The sequence below is a fragment of the Sceloporus occidentalis genome, unplaced genomic scaffold (genome assembly GCF_023333645.1).
Source record: "Sceloporus occidentalis isolate IW3139 unplaced genomic scaffold, rSceOcc1.0.p SCAF_7, whole genome shotgun sequence".
NCBI classification, from domain to species: domain Eukaryota; kingdom Metazoa; phylum Chordata; class Lepidosauria; order Squamata; family Phrynosomatidae; genus Sceloporus; species Sceloporus occidentalis.
The window spans coordinates 93,079,310-93,094,903 of record NW_028316987.1 but is presented as its reverse complement, the minus strand read 5'-3'; the positions used below and the strand labels follow the sequence as shown (position 1 = coordinate 93,094,903).

The window sequence follows — 15,594 nt, the reverse complement described above, 5'->3', positions numbered from 1 at the left end:
GTTTTCTTGGCAAGTCTCATCAGAGGGGGTTTGCTATTGCCACCCTCTGAGACTGAGAGAGTGTTGACTTGTCCAATGTCACTCAGTGGGTTTCATGACTATGCAGGTGAATTTGAACCCTGGTCTCCAGAGTCATAATCCAACACTCTCCCATAAGCTGTATATGAAATATAAAGGAATTTCATGCTTAGACTTAGGTTCCTTCTGCAAGATATTTCAATATGTCTGTGCAAATATTCCATAATTTGAAAAAATGCAAAATGTGAAACACTTCTGTTCTTAAGCATTTCAAATAAGGGATACTCATCCTGTATACAGTCGGCCCTCTGTTTTTGTGAGGGATCCATTCCGGACCCCCGCGAACATGGAGACTCACCGATAGTCAAGCCCCATAAGCATGAATGGGGTGTGTGCCTGTGAGTGCACGCAGGCTATGCGCCACAAGGGTGTGCCCCATTGAATTTAATGGAGGCTGATCTTCAGTGAACATTCAAGATCGCGGATGTCAAGCCCGTGAGAATGGAATGGCAATTGTAAATGCATACAGTGCAATTAAATACAGGCATTCCAAAATGCAAATAAATAAATAAATAAACCCCCAAATCCAAAAGCAGCTCTAGTCCCAAGTGTTTTGGGGAAGGGACATTCAATTTGTAGTTTTTAAAAACACATGTGTGTGCCTCACACTTTACAGAAAGCAAACTTGGAAAGAAGGCACTAGAGGAAGGCTGAAAGGACTCCGCTTGGCCTTCCCCCAAAGCCTAGAGGCCTTCAAGGGGGCCCTCAGAGGCATTGCAGCCAGAATTGCTAATCCTTGGTCGGCCGCTGGCCAGGTTCTGGGCTGAGGCCGAGAGAAGGTCAACGTGAAGAGAATTTTGAGGCAGGCTGCCTGGCCCATTCCCTCAGGTTTCTGGAAAAAACAGGACAGGGGTTTGAGAGAGAAATAGGTCCATCATGTCTTTCTTTTTTATAAAACAATTTGCAGTAAGTAGAGGGATTTTTAAAATTGAAACTGGAGGCCATAAAAGGAACAAAACAGCCTGTGGAAAGGTTTAGAAACAGTGAAAAAGATGGATGTGGTCACTAGAAGTGGACACGCAGGCAGGCAATGCCATGGAGTCCCCACATGTCATACAAAGACATAGCCATGTTAGTCAGGAAAAACAGTACCCAAAGGGATCCCACATAATCTTTGAGACAAACTGAAAGAGAGAAGTTGGTTGCATCAGCTTTCGTAGACTTACGCCTACTTCCTCAGATTTCATGGTCGCCAGTCAAGTTATGCTTAGAGCCATAGAATTGAAGAGATCTCAAAGGCCAGCCGGTCAACCCCATTCTGTTATGCAGGAACTCTCAATCAAAACATCCCTGACAGATGGCCATCTAGCCTCTGCTTAAAAACCTCCAAAGGAGGAGACTCCATCACAATCTGAGAGAGCATGTTCCATTATCGAGCAGCTTTTATTATCAGGAAGTTCCTCCTGTTTAAGTGGAATGTCTTTTCCTGTAGTTTGCATCCATTGCTCCATATCCTAGTCTCTGGAGCAGCAGCAAACAAGCTTGCTCTATCCTCAGTATGACATTCCTTCAAATATTTAAACAGGGCTAACATGTCACCCCTTAACCTTCTCTTCGCCAGGCTAAACCTACTCAGTTCCCTAAGACACTCCGCATAGGGCTTGGTGATTTCCAGACCTTTCACCATTTTGGTTGCCCTCTCCTGTACATGCTTTTTCAGCTGAAGGCAAAATGCACGGAGGAAAGACAGAAAATCCTTGATGGGAAGTCACAACACAGGCTCCCCCCATTTACACATTATGGAGGAGACAAAAGACCATCTAGAGATAGTGTTGCCATTTCCGGCAGCACTCTTGAGTTGTCAAGATACCCAACTACTCAGGCACCCTGAACTTGCAGAATGGGAAACGCACTTGGAGAAAGAACCCCATTAGCTACTCTTTGTGTTATTGTTGTGCGTCTTCAAGTCGTTACTGACTTATGGTAACCCAAAGGTGAACCTATCATGGGGTTTTCTTGGCAAGTTTCTTCAAAGGTGGTTTGCCATTGCCATCCTCTGAGTTGGAGAGAGTGTGACTTGCCTAAGGTCAGCCAGTGCAGTAGCAGAAAACAACCTTGCTCCATCCTCAATATGACATTCCTTCAAATATTTAATAACATAGCTTTCTACTGCCAAGCAGGGATTTGAACCATGGTCTTGTGCAGTTCCAGTCGATCACTACACCATGCTGGCTCTTTGCCCCACAGAATACCGCTTTCCATTTTAAAGTCCATTCTTCTTTCCACTAAAATAGGTGGGAGGGGACTGCACTTTAAGCAATATCTAGAATTAGGAGAGAGAGATCTATTAACCAAAGAGCGCAAGAACAAAACAGCCTTTTGTTTTCCTGGGCAGGCATCCCGACAGAAAAGTGACTGGGCCTTCCGTCCTTCAGAGCCGTGCGGAGAAATCGCAGTGACGCATTTCATGAAAAAACGTTTGAAGAACGCCTCATGTTTTGACACATTGAGTTCACAGACAAAAAGATTTTACCTTATTTCCCCTTATGTACATCTATGGTATGAGAGGCCTGACTCTCATATCCAAACTATTATCTTACCAGCTCAGTCATAGCATTCTTTGGTTTCCTAAAGCTCCCACTTTTCCCATGAGGGAGGTTATTTGGCCCACCAGAACATGTGCATATAGAGAGAAAATACAGTAGCATTATGACCTCAAAAACAGAGGTGACATGAAAGCTATGTTTTTAAATATTTGAAGGAATGTCATATTGAGGATGGAGCAAGGTTGTTTTCTGCTACTGCAGAGAATAGGACATGGAGCAGTGGATTCAAACTACTGTAAAGGAAAAGAGACCAGTGGTGAAAATACCAACACAGATTCCCCCCTGTTGAGGCCCAGAGTTATAGCCTAATGTAAGGTTTGGCCATTAGCTTTTGGACATCTTGGCAGAGTCAAGCTGATTCTCTACTACCATTTCCCCCAAACTTTGGTCTTCCAGATGTTTTGGACTTCAGCTTGTAGATGCTGTAGCCAGGTTAGCCAATGATCTGGAACTCTGGAGTTGAAATCCAAAACCTCTGGAGGACCAAAGTTTGGGAATCACTTCCTCACCTTCCTCCCTCTTCCTGATAGAAACCAACACATCTGGAGTCACTCCCAACAACATGTTTGTCAGTTGCTTACTCTAAGGTAAGAGACTGTATATACTCAACTATAAGTCGACTTCATGTATACGTTGAGGGCAGGTTATGGGGCCAAATTATTGATTTTGTTATGACCCATGGATAAGTCAAGGGTAAAACGTAGGGGCATGAAGTAAGAAACTAAATGATGACGCAAAGGAAAACAATGCCAATAAACTTACCAAATTCCAGCAAGCATCTTTGTGCTTACACTAATGGCCGGATGGATGAGTGAGTGGGGGGGGGGGGGGTCAGTGCTTCCAGGGCAGATGTCACTCTTGCCTTTCATAAAGAGATGATATATTTTTATATATAAAAGAGTTAAAAATACAGAACTTATACTGGCCCATGGATAAGTCGACTCAGTTTTGGGGGGTCAATTTTTCTACTAAAATTTCTAGACTTATGCAAGAGTATATACAGTATATACAGTAATTTATCGCTTCCTAGATTAATGTGATTCACTGTGACAAGGGTGGCCCCCAATGCTTTCTGTCCCTGAGACCGCCAGAATCCTATTTTCTGATGGAAGAAAAAGCAGACTGCCTCTTCTGGAAGCCACTAATAATTCATGTTTTAAATAGTATGAATAGTTAGAATCGTTTGAATCCATTGCTCCGTCTTGTAGTCTCTGAAGCAGCCGAAAACAAGCTTGCTCTATCCTCAATATGGCAACCCTTCAAATATTTAAGCAGAGCTATCATGTTACCTCTTAACTTTTTCCAATTGAAGACACACATATTCACACATAGAAAGCCTAGTGGTCATCCCAACTAGGCTACCCAATTGCTTTCACTCAGTTGCAGAACCAGGCTCATCTTCTTGCACCCTTCTCTCTTCAGAAAGACCCTGCCTCCTTCAGCCACAGACAGCAAAGAAACTCACTTGGAGGCGAAGCTGTTTTCTGTATCAAAGGCTGTCAACTTGCTAGACCAGCTGATCCCTTGTCCTATACTTTGGTTCCGCTTTGGCCATTTGCAGCCCACCATTGACAGCCGAACACTCAGATATCCCAGCTAATGGTAATTCAAGCAAAATAACAATGACACTTCCTTCTGCCTGAACCTGGCACTTGACTGCCATTTTCTGAAAAGCGCTCCAATTAATAGCTGTGTTATTAAGGGCAACGTGCCACACTGCCGGCAATCACATCATGGCATCATTTTATTTAAGGAAGGACAAGGATAGAGAAGAGAGGGCCAGCATCATTGTTACATCCATGGATTAGCATTTGCATTCGGAGCAGCTTTCCTAGAGAGTCCACAGTTGACTTGAAAAACATATATCGCACTTTCTTTTACATAATGGGGTTTTTGCTCTCTCCCGTTCATGCACAGCAAAATTGTGGCGGAAGGCTGCTTTTCTGTAAATGCTGCTAATCCTACAGCCTGCCCTGAAAAGTATGCTAGCTTTACAAAGCTGGTCTTGCAGGCCTGGCAAAAAGCAGACTCCCACCAGCTTGGTCAGAGAGAGCCAGCGTTATGCTTGGAATGCAAGCCGGGGCTGGAGGCTGGAAGGAACTGTCACAGACGGGGCCAAAGTAGACAGACATTGCCAACTTCTTCTTCTTCCTTGTTCATTCTCACAGAGAAGCTCTTCTAAGTGCCATTGATCACAGAACAAGAGAGAAACTAATACCTCCATCCAAGTACATGGGACCCAGAGAGTGGAATTTGGTCACCAATCCAGGACAGCCACATAGAATTGTAGAGTTGGAAGAGACGATCCCAAAGGGCCATCCAAATCCAACCTTCTTCCGCCATGCAGGAACTCACCACCAAATAGGGATGCCATATCCCGCCTGGGGGCGGGACTTTCCCGGTTTGGGGCGGGTCCACATGGTCCCGCCCTGGTTTCGCCCCGCCCCCGGGACACCCCCCCCCGCGACAGACGCCAGGCAGGGAAAGGAGCCTCGCATGAGCGAGGCCCGTTCCCTGCTTGGCCTCCTCCACCGAGGGAGGCGGTCTGGCTCTGCTCCCTCTTTCCCGGCCTCTGTAAAGGCCAAGCCTCCACAGAGGCCGGGAAAGAGAGCGGATTCCTTCTCCGCTTGGGCTCCGTGAACGGAGCCCAAGCGGAGAAGGAATCCTCGCTGAGCGGAGGGATTCTTTTCCCCTTGGGCTCCGTTGGCAAAAACGGAGTCCAAGGGGAAAAGAATGCCTCCCTGGGGGTGGATTCCTTCTCCGCTTGGGCTCCGTGAACGGAGCCCAAGCACAGAAGGAATCCTCCCCTCAGCGAGGCTCTTTTTCAAATGTAGGACCCCCCCCAAAAAAGGTCCTACATTTGAAAATTTTGTCCTACATTTGTCCCGGTTTGGAGGCCCCGACTAATGGCAACCCTACCACCAAAGCATGTCCTGCAGATGGCCATCCAGCATCTACTTAAAAACCTCCAAAGGAGGAGACTCCTGTTGTCTGATTGTTATTTGATATTTGCTTTGATATGTGATATTCAATGTTTTTAATTTGTTGCTTGCTTATTTTATCCAATGCTATTTATTGTTTTTATATTGTGTACTGCATAAATTATTTTGTTACCCGCCTTGATCCCCAAATGGAAGAGGAGGGATATAAATAAATATTTATTATTATTATTATTATTATTATTATTATTATTATCTATTGTTTTATATGTATTTTGTTATTATCCTGTACCATTGGCAGGTTTAATTTTTTATCAATTTTTTAATTGTATGTACAGTGCTATGTAAATCTACAGCGCTATATAAATATAAATATAATAATAATAATAATAATAATAATCACTGTCGAACAGACCTTACTGTCAGGACGTTCTTCCTAACGCTGAGGTGGAATCTCTTTTCCTGAAGTTTGCATCCATTGCTCCATGTCCTATTCTCTGGAGCAGCAGAAAACAAGCTTGCTTCCTCCTCAATAAGACATCCTTTCAAATATTTAAACAAGGCTTTTGTATCATCTCTTAACCTTCTCTTCTCCAGGCCAAACACACCCAGCTCCCTAAATCTCTCTTCACAAGGCATGGTTGTTTCCAGAGCCTTCACCATTTTGGTCACCCTTCTATGGACACACTCCAGCTTCTCAACATCCCTTTTGAATTGTGCCCAGAACTGGACACAGCATTCCAAGTGAGGCCTGACCAAAGCAGAAGAGAGTAGCACTATTACTTTCCTTGATCTAGACACTATACTTCTATTGATGCAGCCTAGGATTGTATTGGCTTTTTTAGCTGCCTCATTACCCTATTGACTGATGTTCAACTTGTCTACTAGGATTCCTACATCCCATTAAATGGCTAAACCAGAGCCAGTGCAGTGGAGCAGTTTGAGTGATGGACTATGATTTTGGAGACCAAGGTTCGATTCCCAGCCCAGTCATGAAACCAGTGGGTGACCCTGGGCAATTCACACACACTCAGCCTCAGGGGAAGGCAATGGCAAACCTCCTCTGAACAAATCCTGCCAAGAAAACCCCATGATAGGTTTGTCTTAGGGTCGCCATAAGTTGGAAATGACTTCAAGGCACACAACAATAACAAATTACCTTTATTGTTACCAACCAAATGTCATGGAATGACTGCTGGGGAAAGTCAAAGAAGAAAATGCAATGGCAGGCTTACAGTTGAACATTAAGAAAACAAAAATAATGACCGTGGAGGAGTTATAGAAATTTAACCCAGTCGATGAGAACATTGAAATAGTTAAAGAATTTCCATACCTTGGATCAAACATTGATCAGAATGGAGACTGTCATCAAGAAATTAAAAGTAGTCTGGGACTAGGGAGGGCAGCTATGAAAGAACTAGACAAGATCCTTAAGTGCAAAGATATAAAACAACACTGAAGTTAGGATCATCCAAGCCATTGTATTCCCTGTTACTATGCATGGATGTGAGAACTGGACACTGAAGAAAGCAGTTAAAAAGAAAATAAACTCATTTGACATGTGGTGGTGGAGAAGAGTCCTGAGGACTGTGGACGGCTAAGAGGACAAACAAATGAGTCCTTGAATAGATCAACCCAGAATTCTCTCTGGAAGCCAAAATGATAAAGTTGAGGTTCTTGTAGTTTGGCCATGTCATGACAAGGCACGACTCACTGGAAAAGACAATAATGCTAGGAAAGGTAATAGAAAGAGAGGAAGAACGCAAGCAAGATGGCTAGACTCAAACCTGGAGGACACAGGCCTAAGCCTTTAGGACAGTGATGTCCAAACTCTGGCCCTCCAGGTGTTTGGGACTTCAGCTCCCAGAAGCTCCCAGATTCCCAGACCATTAGCCAAGATGGCTGAGGCTTCTGGGAGCTGAAGTCCCAAACACCTGGAGGGCCAGAGTTTGGACATCACTGCTTTAGGACCTGAGCAGAGCAGATGAGGACAGGGGGTCTTGGAGACATCTAACTCATTGGGCCACCATGAGTCAAAGCTGATGTGAAGACAGTTAATAACAACCAATGCCATGGAAGTTTACAAGGTTTCAAGTTCTCTCCAACTCTTTATCAGTCTAAAGGAGGTTGACAACTGTGCTGGGTTTGACCCATGTTCACTACCACTGAGTGACCTGGAAGTGGTGTGATGTCAATCTTGTTTTTATTTCATACAATTTTTTAGTTTTTTCACGTTTTGAAGGTTCATGGTGTGTGTGGGGGGGGGGGGGGGAACAAGCCAAATTTTATGTGCAATTTTTAAATAGCTGTAGTTAGCCTTGGGCAATTTTCATGCCATTTTTAACTGATGATGATGATGACGATGACAATGACAATGAAAAGAAGAAGATATAGAAATAGAATGATATAGGATGATATAAGAAACTTGCAGGGCTTACAGGCCTACAAAAATTGATGGGCTGAATAAGTCTGGGCCAGAAGAAACAAATCTATGGCTCTCTGATTCTATTCCATAGCAGATATCTCAATACATAGACAACCTCAACACATGGCTGGAGAAGCACTGAGTCCACAAGGGTAACCACGCACAGAGGTGCCAGTGTAGTGTAGTGATTTGTGTGCCACACTACAACTCTGGAGCAAAGGGTTCAAATCCCTGCTCAGTCATGGAAACCCACTGGGAGACCTTGTGGAAGCCACAAACTCTCAGCATCAGATATGACCCATGATAGGATCACTTTAGGGCAGTGATTCTCAAACTCTGGCCCTCCAGGCATTTGGGACTTCAGCTCCCAAAAGCCTCAGCCATTGGGGCGAATAGTCAGGAAATCTGGGAGTAGAATGTGGTTTTATGCACCGTCAAGTCACCTGTCCACTTATGGCGATGCCATGAACTTCACACGGTTTTCTTAGGCAAGGAATACTCAGAGGTAGAGTTTCCAGTTCCTTCCTCTGAAATAAAGCCTACAGCACTTGTTGGTGGTCTCCCATTCAAGTTCTAACCAGGTCTGACCCTGCTTAGCTTCCAAGATCAGATGGGATCTGGTGCCTTTAGGATATTCAGGCAGGTGTACGTAGTATAGTGTTATGTAGTGGTTTGAGCATTGGGCTACAGCTCTGGAGACCAAAGTTCAATTCCTCGCTCTGCCACTGAGTGCCCTTGGGCAAGTCCCACTCTTTCAGCCTCAGAGGAAGGCAAAGGGAAACACCGCCTGAATAAATCGTACCAAGAAAACCCCATGATAGGTTCATCCTAGGGTCACCATAAGTCGGAAATGACTTGAAAGCACACAACAACCACCACCACCATTGTTCCACAAATCTGTAGGGACAAAAGACCCACATGCGTTCCAAGGTGCCTACACCCTGGCAGTGTCTCCAACAATGTTGTGAATTATAAGGCTTCTTGTTCCAGTGAAACCTTGTTTGAATTCTTCTAGATATTTGGGGCATTCTGGCCAAAGCTCAGAGAAATTATAAGACTCTGCCACAGGGTTCTGTCCTGGGCCCAGTACTATTCAACATCTTTAGCAATGACTTGGATGAAGGAATAGAAGGCATGCTTATCAAATTTTCAGATGACACCAAATTAGGAGGAGTACCTAATACCCCAGAGGAGAGGATCAAAATTCAAAATGACCTTAATAGATTAGAAAGCTGGCCAAAAGTAACAAAATGAATTTCAACAAGGAGACCAGAGTTCAAATCCTTGCTCAGACAGGGAAACCCAGTGGATGATCTTGGGCAAGTCCCACTCTCTCAACCTTAGAAGAAAGCAATGACAAACCTCCTCAGAATAAATTTTGCTAAGAAAACCCTAGCATAGACTCACTATAAGGAGGTGACTTGGAGCAAGATTAAGAAGAACAAAATAAAAGGTACATGAGGATAGCAGCAAAGAACAATGACTTTTGCTGGATACCAGCAAAGAACAAAGGCTTGGGTGTGCTGTGGACCAGATCGGAGTTTTGTACTAGAACTCCCAGAATTCTGCACAGCTTCAGGCCAGGCCGGCAAGAGGAGTTATAGAAACTCTTAACAGTTATACTCCCCCAAAAGTAACTTATCAAGACTCTTGGCCGAAGGCAGCAAGACCATCCTATAGGTTATCACTAATCCTCAGCTCTTTCAACCTCCACTTTCAGTATGCCATTTATAGAAGGCTAGCCTGGTTCCTAACTGCAACACAAAGAGTTTAGAATAAGAGCTCTCCTTTGTCAGTCAGTTTCCTAAAGTGGCTAACCAGGGTAGTCTTCAAAAAGACCAGCAGCCAGGTATGGAAGACATCAGCCTTTTACTGCCATCGGTCCCCCAGGCAAATAACACTGACAGATAATGAGCATACCTGAATACAGTTAGAGCAATTTGATCCCACTTTTTAACTGTCATGACTCTGTCCTGTGATTTCATGGGCTCTGATGTCTGGCGAAATACTTAGGATTCTCTGCCAGTCTTCTAGTCCAGGGGGAGGCAACAGGGCTGCTAAAGCGATATCAAATGGTTCTGTGTGGTGCAGATGCATTCACAGTACCTCTGAACACAGTCTTTCACAAAGCGTTGGAAGAGACCCCAAGGGCCATCCAATCCACTCCCTTCTGCCATGGAAGAAGACACAAGCCAAGCACTCTGGCCACCTGGCTGCTGTTTAAAAACCTCCAAAGAAGGAGGCTCCACCACTCTCCAAAGCAGTGCTTTCCACTGTCAAGGAGCTCTTACCATCAGGAAGTTTTTGCTGATGCTTATTAGAATCTATTGTCCTGTAGTTTCAATCCATTGGTCTGGGTCCTAGTCTCTGGAGCAGCAGAAAACAAGCTTGCTCCATCCTCAATCTAACATCCTTTCAAATCTTTAAACAGGGCTATCATATTACCTTCTTCTCTTCTCCAGGCTGAACGGTACCCAGCTCCCTAAGTCTCTCCTCATAAGGCATAGTTTCCAGACCCTTCACCATTTTGGCTGCTCTCCTCTGGGCATGCTCCAACTTGTCAACCTCCTTCTTGAATTATGGTGTCCAAAACTGGACACAATACTCCAGGTGAATATTCCAGGTCTGTCATTGATGGACCTTCTGCTCTCTTCCAGAACTCACATCTTAACAGAAGGGTGAGGAGTCTGCAGCCCTCCACATGTTATTGGGACTTCACCTCCCATCAACGCTAACCACTATCCATGCTGGATGGGGCAGATGAGAGCTGAAATCCAACAGCATCTAGAAGGGGCAATCGTCTCCCACCTCATTCCTAGGATTGATCAACAAGCTAATTACGTTTGAGACCTGACAACACACAGCCAAAACCGCATGAAGAGAAGCCAGCATGTTTGGAGCACCGGCAATACCTAAATCTCATTGGTGCTACAGTGGTCCATGCACACATGCATGCTGATCTGCTGCAGCTATTGAGTGAACAAGCAACTATGTGTCACAGAGAGCCTTACATAAGTGGCATCACTATCGTTGGTGTCACTCTGGGCGGTAACTTATGGCGGCATCCCCCATTAACCCCCTCCCATCCCACACCATACAGAATCTTTAATACAGTGCACCCATATCATACGCATGCACCTTACGCAGCTTTCAGCATACGCTGAAAGCTGCACTGGGAAAATGGGCGGCACGCCTCATAAGGGGTAACGGCACACATGCCCATGGTGCATGCACGCCTCTGTGCCACCACATGCACGAGCCCCATTCATTTAAATGGGGCTCGAGCATATGCAGAATTCCCCTTACGTGGGGGGGGGGGGGGGCGGAATGGATCACCTGCGTAAGGGAACAGCGGATTGTAATGCTTTTGTACTAATGTTACTCATAAATAATAATTCCCACATATCATTCAGTAATAGTTGCGACATAAAATAGTTGCACAGTTAAAATTATACTTCACATGCTCAGCCTAAGTGTATCTACATATACATAGTTTCATGTGCTCACAGTGAAAATTTGGGAAAAAGTGATGTTTTGAAAGAAAATTAACCACTCCCTTCTTTTCCCATTGAGCCTCACCCCACTTTCCCCATCTCTTCAGCATTTTAAAGGGACACAGGTGAATGCCACAGTCTGATTCTGTCAAAAGGCAGATATTTGAAGAGCTGTGGTGTCACCTGGCACGGTCTGCACCTTCCTCACTCCCCTTGTGACGCCACCACACAGAGCAAACCCTGTGCAGACTTCACAATTCTGCATTTCACCTTCTAGGGTTTCCTCCTGCTACATTAGTGGTCGCCAAACTGTGATCTTTAAGTGATTTTGGACTTCAGCTCCCAGAATCCTAGACTATTGGTCAACATGGCTGAGGCTTCTGGGAGCTGAAGTCCAAAATCTCTTCAAAGGCACAGTTTGGGGACCACTGTGCTACACCAACCCTTCCTGAAATATATCTGCACCAAACTAGATATTCAGCTTCATCCTCCATATTTGTACCAAACAACCGGATGTAACAGTTGCATCCCTTCCAAAAGCCAAGCTATTCCCCATACACATACACAAGCACAAAAAAATCTAGACGTTCATTTTTCTTTCCATCAGGCGGGCCTCAATAGACTTTTGGACACAACTCCTACTCTCTGCTTTACAAGATGCCTGGAGTATGTGGGATTATGTATTTGCACATTTTAGGTGGGCCCACAGTTCATCTGAGAGCACAGTGGGGCAGGCCATCTCCAGGCCTTTGAAAAGCTTCACATCCCAAGCCTTGGAAAGATTCACAGGCTCTCCTTCCCGCCCGCATAATATATTTCTGATCTTTTCCTGCCCTTGAAGATTTTTCTGCAGAGGAGCCTCCAGCCCAGCCTCCATTAAGCTTCCACATTTCTGCATCTTGACTGCAAGCTCTCTCCTCCAGCATCCAAAAATGCAACCTATTTATTAATTTCTGCAAAAGGCGAAAAGAGAAGCAAGGGGATCTCCCCCACAACACACCTCCCCAAAAATGTTATCCCAATGCAAAACTTGAACAGCCTTCCTTCCTCCAAGCAGCAGAAAGAACTGGGATGGAGAAGACACGGTTACCAATCCATTCCAGGCCCTGCATCCAATTCAGGACTTCCAGGTTGGCTGGGTCTGTGTTTAAATGGCACACCTAGGCTGTCCTATTTAGGCACATGGATCCAACGTCACCCATGTGCCCAAGAAAGCAAAATACAAGTCAAGAAGCATCTCTCCAAAGGGGAAACTGCATCCAGCACCCATTCACCCTCCACAACTTGCCACTATTCACATTGGGGGTCTACTAATCTTTTGCAATGGTATCAGCCGATCCATGAAGGAATGCTGACTCTTTGCTGCTATTGTCGTTTGGCATCCTGGTTTCACCCTTTCCAAAGGGTGTGCATACACACACGCACATACACAAATATAAAAAATGGCAAAAAAACAATCAGGCTGATGCATAGACTCACTCCTATATGCATAGGCACACGATGCATATCTGTATTTATGTATACAGCCTCCCTTATCTGGAATTCCAAAACCCCAAATCTACCAAAAATCCAAAGTTATCCACATGGATACCTGAGACAGTGGCACCACTGACTGCTTCCCGATGGTCCAATGTTGACAAACTTTGTTTCATGCACAAAAGAATGAAAAATACCGAGGGTAAAATGACCTTCAGGCTATGTGCATGAGGTATATATGAGACATACATTAACGTCATATTTAGATTTGGATCCCGTCTACAAAGTGTGTCAATATGTGCATGCAAATATTCCAAAATCCCCCCCCCCCAAAAAAAAAAAAAAGAAAGAAAGAAAGAGAAAAGAAAAGAATCAAAAATAAATTCTAAATCCCAAACATTTTTGGTCCTAAGCAATTTGGGTAAGGGAGACTCAAACTGTACATATATATATATGCAACATCTGAATATCTGTCTATGTATGTATATATAGGTGTGTACATGTATACACGTGTGTGTGTGTGTATATATACACACACACACATACATACACACAAATACACAAACATGCAGAGAGAATATGTATATATTTTATACACATATACAGTGTGGATATACATAGACACACACACATACACAAACATACAGAGAGAGTGACTGTGTATACAAATACACACAGAGAGATACACAAACATACAGTGTGTATCTACACACAGAGAGATACTGTGTGCGTATACATATATCCATATATTCATACACACAAACATGCACAGTGTATGTCTGCATACACACACACACACATATATACACACACACAGAGGGAACATGCACATTGTGTGTATACATACACACATACACAGATAATGTATGTGTGTATATTATACACATATACAGTGTGTATACATATATTATACACATACTCCTACACAGTATATGTGTGTGTACAGTATATAATATATATGCAAGCAGAAACATATTGTGTGTACATATATTGTATACACATACAGTGTGTGTGTGTGTGTATATATATATATATATATATACACACACACACACACACACACAGACACAAACAGGCACATAGTGTATGTATATGCATATATATACACACACATATAGATAGTGTGTATACATACATTATACACACATTCATACACACACAGTGTGTGTGTGTATTATACACATAGAGTATGTGTATACATATATCTGTATACACAGAGATTGGATTTATATACATATACACACACACAGAAACATATAGTGTGTACACATATATTGTATACATATACTGTATATACATATATGCACATGCACAAACAGGTACATAGTGTGTATGTGCATATACAAACACACACACTCATATAGTACATGTGCATACATTATACATACACATATATAGATAGTGTGTGTATACCTACATTATACACACATTCATACACCAACATACAGAGTATGTGTATGCACACACAGAGACACACTCATACACAAAGATACCCACGACTTGCATACCCATTTGTGTGGGCAAGAGAGAGAGAGCTTTGGACCTTTCCTATTTCTGCCTTTTTGCAAAATGCCCCCCAGAGAAGGCAAGCCCTGGAGATGCAAAAGGGGCACCAGGAGAGGAAGGGAGGGCATGCCAGGGAAGGAGGAGGGGTCAAATGTAACGACTGGGGAGGAAGGAACTTCCCAAGGCAGGCGTTACTGTTGCAGATTTTAAGCAAAAGGGAAAGCAATCCAAGGACAGAGAGAGAGAGAGAGAGAGAGAGAGAGAGAGAGAGAGAAGGCAGGGCTCCCTTCTGTACCATTTTGCTGCTGGGCTCCCAGCTGGTGCTCCTCTTCTGCTGCTGCTGCTGCTCTTCCTCCTTGCAGGGGGCTTGGCATCTCCATTTAATCTCCAGGTTTAATCTTGCTGCCTAGTAATGTTTTTTTTAAAAAAATGTGCAAAATCTTTGCATTTAAAAATGCATTATTATTATTATTATTATTACTATTATTGCATCTTAAAAATGCAATTTTAATACCCTCCTCTCCCCTTCCCTTTCCTAGACTTTTTGCAGAGGGTCTTCCTGGGTGCTGGGTTCAAATCCTGGCATGCTCTTCCAGTTGCTGCCTCTCCCCCCCCCCTTCTTTTTTCCTGTCCTTTCCTTTCTTTGGAGGAAAAGCAACGCAGTCCAGCTCTGAATGCCACCAGCCAGGCCCAGCTGATCAGAGCCTGGGCCTCTTCTGCGCCTGCGCGGGATTTTTCTTTAAAGGGACAGTGCAGCACTAAATGCTGCCAGAGTGGCTGCTTTGCAAGACAGCAGCAGAGGAGGCTGCACCTGGGAAGCATCCAGAACAGCTGTGCCACATGTTGGCATCCACACCGTTTTCCAATAGCCAAGCAGTCTGGCACTGCTTTAACTGCCCTGGCTCCAAGGGGGAATGTGATTTTGGGATTTGTAGCTTGCTCTCTGATAGAGAAGGCTTAATGGCACACCAAACTAGAAACCCCAAAACTCCATAGCCATGGAGCCATGGAAGTTAAAAGTGGTGTCCATACTGCGGCAATCATAAAGTGGTTTGACGCCACTTCGACTGCCATGGCTCCATGGGATTTGTAGTTTAGTGGGATACCAGAGCTCTGTGACAAAGAAGGCT

General features: G+C 44.1%; 1 protein-coding gene across 1 annotated transcript in view; it reads right to left on the bottom strand.

Annotated features, from left to right (window-relative positions):
- LOC149310111 (zinc finger and BTB domain-containing protein 47-like) overlaps window positions 1-15,144 on the bottom strand; it is a 38,976-nt gene extending 23,832 nt beyond the window's left edge. Inside the window, exon 1 of the mRNA XM_089533735.1 lies at window positions 14,760-15,144. Within this exon, the coding sequence (XP_089389861.1) occupies window positions 14,760-14,762 (3 nt within the window). The 5' untranslated portion in view covers window positions 14,763-15,144. The remainder of the gene's footprint in view (window positions 1-14,759) is intronic.
- Between the last annotated feature and the right edge of the window lie 450 nt (window positions 15,145-15,594).